At 46.6% G+C, this 6,908-nt stretch overlaps 1 protein-coding gene across 1 annotated transcript; it reads left to right on the top strand.

Moving 5' to 3' along the window:
- Nucleotides 1-11: 11 nt before the first annotated feature.
- LOC125742368 (chondroitin sulfate glucuronyltransferase-like) lies at nt 12-6,673 on the top strand. Its single transcript, XM_049014294.1, has 4 exons — nt 12-286; nt 2,439-3,003; nt 3,813-3,995; nt 4,594-6,673. Exons 1-4 carry the CDS (start codon nt 12-14, stop codon nt 5,866-5,868), a joined length of 2,298 nt encoding a protein of 765 aa, XP_048870251.1. The 3' UTR covers nt 5,869-6,673.
- The last annotated feature ends 235 nt before the right edge of the window (nt 6,674-6,908 follow it).

Here is a 6,908-nt window from a genome sequence, read left to right as displayed (position 1 = left end):
TACTCGGTGCCATGCGCGTCTACTCCCTGCTTGCCTTCTTCCGGCCGGCGTTTCCCCTCATTCTAGGGCTCTCACTGGGGTGCAGCCTCAGTCTGCTTATGGTATCCTGGAACCAGGAGGAGCCCGAGGAACCCTGTAACAGTGAGCTGGCTAATGGTGGGCTTGTGCCAGGGAGACCAAAGGGTGACCCCCAGAGCAATCACAGAGACTTGGCTAATGAGGATTTCCAGCCTCGCGTCATTCCATACCAGAGGGACCCTAGCAAGCCACATAGGAAAGTGCTTAGGTGAGTGTGGGGGCAGAGCTTTTCAAGTGAACTCATCAGTATTTAATATATTATTTTTATTACACCTGATAAGCTATATTATCCATCCTTCTTCCCACCTACCCTTGTTAGGGTCTTGGTGGGGGGGAGTGGGTCCTTTAAATGGTATTATATATTGGCTTTTAACACTGAAGACTGTTAGCAGTTACTGTAAATCAGCGTTTCTCAACCCAGTTCTTGGGGACCCCGAGACAGTCCATATTTTTTGCTCCCTCCCAACTCCCAGCGCGGCTTTTCTTCAGTGTTCCAGACTTTTTGGTTTTTTCTTGATTGTTTTATTCGCATTTACTGGGAGCCGGGAGGGAGCAAAAATGTGAACTATCTGGGTCCCTGAGAACTGGGTCGAGAAACACTGCTGTAAGGTAGATCCTTTATTAATCCTGAAGGAAATTAAGGCATTTTAGGCATCCAGTAGCTCGAAAAGTACAATGGTAGAGACAGTAAGACACGTGGTAATAGGATAAAACACAAGGATTGCAGATGTAGAAGGTGAAGGAGCTGTACAGATGTAGGTGACTATTTGCACAGATAATAATAGCTGTCATCAAATATGAAATATAAAAATATAATATAAATATAAAAATGACATAATTTGTGCAAAAATTTATTCTATAAAATACACATACTGTAAAGCAGGGGTCTCCAACTCCGGTCCTGGAGGGCTACCGTCCAGTAGGTTATCTATCATACCTGGTTTCTGATGAGCCACACCTGCTCTCAGGTAAATACCAGGAACAGGTGCAGCTCATCAGCAGCCAAGTGGGACAGAAAACCTACTGGATAGTAGCTCTCTAGGACCGGAGTCAGAGACCCCTGCTGTAATGTATGAAAACTATATATGAGTATGTTGGAGATGCAGAGGGAACACAGAAGCAGCCAAGGAGTCCAATTCGCTCTTCCGCCTCTGTGACACGTAGTAGAGCTGCATGGGCTGTGCTACAAAGAACTTCCTCAGTCTGGCAAAGCATTGGGAGCAGAGTAAAGAAAATGTGAAAGTATGGAGTTGACAGGGAGCTGGGCTTCTATGTGAGCCTGTACGTTTGCATGCTTCGGATGCTAAGGGTCCGACGTGGCTGAAGCTCTTCTAAGTAGCTAAGAAACCCGATCGTGTCCCTGCCTCTCGCTTAGCTTCACTCTCTGTCTCTCATGTTCGCTTGCGGTGTATCGTTACTCTGTTTGCTTCGGTCAGTCTCAGCCGGCCTCTTAAATGTTTCACAAAGATATTTCTGACAATCCATGTATTTCTCCATCGCTATTGTCCAGTTAATTTTTTTCGAATAATCAACCATTTATACTTCAAATCCTTTTCAAGGTTAACCTTTAGATTGCTGGTATATTATAAATCTTAAAAATAGGTCAGTGCCACGTATTGAAATACATTTTTGAATATTTTTTGCATATTAATGTTTAATTGGCAGTTATTCATATTGAACTATAAATCATTGTGTATGTAGATTTTATCTCATACTTGTTTGTTGTGTCACCTTGTAGTGTTTTCTAATGTTACCTTGCTTGATTTAAAAACTTGATCATTTTAAATGATGCATGCTATGACATGGAGGATATTCTTTTGCAGTTTCATTACAGCACAATGCAGTGCTCGAGGCTCACTAAAATAATCATTGTTGAGCCAGAGGCACGTGCCAGGAAATGCAGAAATGCTGTTTACAGAACTTCCTTGTGGGGTTGTGCAATTTTCTAAAAAATTTGTGGTTCTGTAGACTGAGCCTCAGTTGGCTTCTGCTGCTGTTGACATCTTTGTATTTGTTACACAGCTTTTTATCCAAACCTTAATGCAGGAGGAGGACGGGTGCAGTCTTCTCTACAGTGTCACTTTTTAAAACTCGATAAAACGGACATCTCTGTCCTGCATTAGCCAGACTTATCTTGCTGCTACTTGGCTGAGAATAAGATAAGCACTGATAACAGAAACGTTTTTTCCGTTGGAAGGGTGTGATGAAATTGCTAAACTGCTAAAATTTCAGTGCCGTTTTCTGCTGTGTGATAAGCCACAGGCATTGTTATTAGCCATACATATGTAGAGTTTCCTGTGTGGTTCTGTGCCAACATGTTGTTTTATAGAATTAGTAGCTGTATCTTCTCTCCCATTCAGGACCCGTTACATTCACACAGAGCTGGGAATCCGAGAGCGCCTCCTGGTGGGCGTGTTGACTTCCCGCGCCACCCTCAACACGCTGGCGGTGGCTGTGAACCGTACTGTGGCCCATCACGCTCACCGCACCTTTTTCTTCACTGGCTTGCGCAGTGCCAAGCTGCCGCACGGCATGACTGTAGTTGCCCACGGCGACGACCGGCCCGTCTGGCTCATGTATGAGACGGTTCGGCACCTGCACCAGCACCATGGTACTGACTACGACTGGTTCTACCTGGCGCAGGACGACACGTACACGCATGCCGAACGGCTGGCAGAGTTGGTGGGCCACTTGAGCTCCGGCCAGGACCTCTACATGGGCCGGCCGGAGGAGTTCATCGGCGGGGAGGAGCGTGCACGTTACTGCCACGGCGGGTATGGCTACCTGCTCTCCCGCAGCCTGCTGGCCCGCTTGCAGCCCCACCTGGACACCTGCCGCAATGACATCCTGAGCGTCAGGCCCGACGAGTGGCTCGGCCGCTGCATCATCGACTACTTGGGTCTGAACTGCGTGGAAGAGCACCAGGTAACGAATATTAAAATGTCACAACCTGAGGATTATTTGCCGTTCGAGTCTTTTTTCCTAATTGCGTGGCACCTTATGCTTACAGGGGAATGAAACTTTATTGGTGTTTAAAAAAAAACTGACTGAATTTTGAAGTTTGTTTAGGACTCTTCTGTCGGTTTGCCTTAGAGAGGCAAGTCTGGGATTCTGTTTTTCATTATTCAAAATAGCATTTATTGTTCCAGAGATTGTTGGATGGACCAGATTGCCATCTTAGTCTGTTCACATTTAGTTTTTTTCCTCCCCTTTTGTATTGCTGCACAGAAAAGAGAATTTTAATTTTGACTGCTTCCGTTAAGGAGTAGGGCTTTGTGGGAAATGCTGAAAATGGTACCTGCAGTTCTCTAATTAATTGCTTCAGTGAATCGGCAAGTGTGTTTCTATACTTTGCATAAAATGATGCTTGCAGTCACCTCCTTGTTCTCAATCAGATGAGTCATATATTCTATATTCCTCTACACATCACCACACCAGTTGTGTAATGTCTGTTAAAAGGACACGGCCCTGTCTGAATGTGGTATATACAATGGGCTGCCATTGCTGAACTCTACACGGTGGGTGCAGAGCCGACCTTTTACCCTCCTAACACTGGCCTGATCTGGACTGACGACTCTCAGAAGTGTCTGCGCATCTTCGTACCTCCATCATTCCCCATTATAGTCTCACCACAGCGACCTGCTATAGGCCTTGCTGGCTTTCTCTATGACAGCATTCCGCCCATTGTGCGAGAACACCGTGACCCACATCATGCTGTCCTTGTGCGCCTCCAGGAGATGCGTTACCGCTACTTCGAGCTGGGGAAGAATGCGGACCCGGAGCGTGAGGACAGCCTGCAGTTTAAGAACGCCTTTACGGTCCACCCAGTCTCGGAGCCAGACCTCATGTACCGTTTGCACAAGCATTTCAGCCAGATCGAGTTGGACCAGACGTACTTGCAGATTCAGCAGCTACAGGTCAGTGCTGTTTACGTATTTGCCTTTCCTTTTACTTTGCAACCTAAAATGAGTGTCCGCTCATCTTGATATTGCCTTTGGCACCTGTGTCAACCTGGCTTTGCGTTCCAGCATCTAAATCGCCACATGCAATTGCTGCTGTCTTCTAGTCACACTCACTTTTCCATCTGTAAATTTAGCAAGTCTAGTTCACAGGCAAACACCGGTGTCACTGGGACTTTCAGATGTTCTTTAGCTAATTGTCAAGTTGAAGCAATTACCAGTGGTCCCTCTGTGTGTGTGTGTGTGTGTACCAGTGGTTTTCTCTCTAGTTATACTGCTTAGTTTTAATAAGGGATAACATATTTCTGTAAAGTCAATGTTATGTTTTATAAATTCTAATGTTCTTATGGGTCTAAGACAGTGATGTGAACAGCACTTCTGCACTTGTGTTTTGGAGAAAGTTTCTAACTGGCAATATAGTAACTTAAGGAGAGACGGTGGTTTTTCTTGGGTAATCTGGATCTTAATTGTAGCACAGTTGAGCCCCTCAGGGAATGCACCCCAAGATTCCTCATTCCCCAGCATCTCATTCCCAATGTCTGTTTTCCTTGGTCAGGTCCAGATCAGTAACTTAAGTGAGCTGACGCCAGAGGGTAAAACCGCAGCCAGCTGGCCAATCGGCATAAATCCGCCGTTCCAGCCTAAGACGCGTTTTGAAGTCATCAGCTGGGAGTACTTCACGGAGGAGCACATTTACTCATGCACTAACGGCGCCCCCAAGTGTGAGCTGCGGGGCGCGGATAAGGCTGACATCAGTGTCGTGCTGGAGACTGCAGTGGAACGCCTGAACGAGCGTTACCAGCCCCAGCTTCGCTTCCGCATGCACCGGCTCCTGAATGGCTACCGCCGCTTCGACCCCACGCGCGGCATGGAGTACACCCTGGACCTGGTCCTGGAAGCTTTCACCCAGAAAGGCCACAGCCAGGTCATTGCCAAGCGGGTGGGTCTTCTCCGTCCCCTCAGCTCCATAGAGATCATCCCCATGCCTTATGTTACAGAGGCTACTCGGGTTCAAGTCATCCTGCCCATCACCGCTAATAACCAGGATTATGTGGGGAACTTCCTGGATACGTATGCGATGAATGCCTTGGACACACACGACAATGTTCTTCTTACCTTCCTCCTCATCTACGACCAGTTCGATGCTCAGAGGGTCAAGGAGGAAGACGTTTTTGCTGGGGTCAAGTCAATGATCGGAGAGGTTGAAAAGCGGTACAGCGACGTGAAGATCCCATGGATCAGTGTGAAAACTGAGGTGCCTTCGCAGGTCAAGCTCATGGACATCATTTCCAAGAAGCACCCAGTGGACACTCTGTTTTTTATGGCGAACGTCTGGACCGAGGTGAACGGTGACTTCCTGAACCGTTGCCGTATGAATGCTATAAATAATTGGCAGGTCTTCTTCCCCATTCACTTCCAGGAGTATAACCCAGCCATTATGTATCGCGAGCAGCAGCCCTCTGCCGCAGGCTCCCCCTTCAGCTCTGACCCTTTGCGCAACGGCCACTTTGACCGGCATGTCTTTGACGAATCCTGCTTCTACAATGTGGACTACATGGCTGCTCGCACCAAGATGACCACTGACATCCTGGACAACGACGAGCTCCTGGAAAGCATGGACGTCTATGATATCTTTATCCGCTACTCTGGCCTCCATGTGTTCCGGGCCGTGGAGCCGGCACTAGTCCAGAAGCATGTGCGCCGGCCCTGCAACCCTCGCTTCAGTGAAGACATCTACCAGCGTTGTATACTGAGCAACCTAGAGGGCCTTGCGTCTCGCTCGCACCTGGCCATGGCTCTCTTTGAGCAAGAGCAAGCTAACAGCACCTAGCTGCTATGAAGCTGGGTACATGGACCCTTTTTATACTGCTCTGACCGCGGTACTCTTGGACAGATTAGGCTAGCAGTAATTAGCCTATGCATTGGTCAGGTGTTACTGCTCTTGTAGAACTCAGGAGTCTTTTACCCCATCATATTAGCAATGTTTCGTATCTAAATATGATTGAGGGAATTCCCATCAGGAAATCATAAAACAACTTGGAGGGCCTAGATTCGTTGTCTAGCATCAGTCTCTCATAAACATCAGTTTAGGAAGAAGAATATCACTTTTTTTTTTGAAAGGCATTGATTTACGTGCTAATTCTATTTTTTTCCAATGTGCACTTCTTCCATGCCTTGCATCTATGGGGCCAGGAATCTTAAGTCAAAAGCGTCGTAAGGAGAGTGACTGAATGTATTCATGCTGACTGCTGTCATTGGGCAGTTTGTAGGTCAGTGCGAAAATTCCCTTGACTGTGCCGCTGCCTCACTGGGCATGAAGAACATATGCTTTTTGGCTAATGCTGCTCATTGCTACGAGTATATGAAGAGTAACTGCAACTGAGGTTGTTTGGTTGTACAAGATCCTACGTGCCATAAACCCGAGTGATTTTAAGTTACATTTGCTAATGTCAGCCCAGTTACATATGAGTACAATCAGGGATCAAAACGAGCAATGTTCAGAAAATTATTTTCAGCTATGCTTTAATATTTTTTTTAATATTAAATGTTGAATGTAAACGGTTCATCTATATCTATATGAGGAAATGTGTGCGAGTTATTGGAACTTTCTTAATAAATACTGTATGTGAGTTGAATTTACTGGGGATGTTGCTCTCCAGCGCAGAGCTTCTGTCTGCTTTCCAAATAGGCAGAGAAAGTCTCTCTCTTTTCTCACGGCCGCAGGGACTTGTTTAGTTTTCCATTTCATGGGAAGTGATGTAAGGGCTGAAGGTAACAATGCTGCCTCAGTGTGTTGGCCCCGGTGGTGTAGATGGTTTTGCTTCCTACAAATGCTGCCCCTTGTGCTTCTCCTCTGAAGCCTTCTGGTAC

The sequence above is a fragment of the Brienomyrus brachyistius genome, chromosome 1 (assembly GCF_023856365.1).
Source record: "Brienomyrus brachyistius isolate T26 chromosome 1, BBRACH_0.4, whole genome shotgun sequence".
Taxonomy (NCBI): domain Eukaryota; kingdom Metazoa; phylum Chordata; class Actinopteri; order Osteoglossiformes; family Mormyridae; genus Brienomyrus; species Brienomyrus brachyistius.
This window is presented reverse-complemented; position numbering and strand designations above follow the sequence as displayed.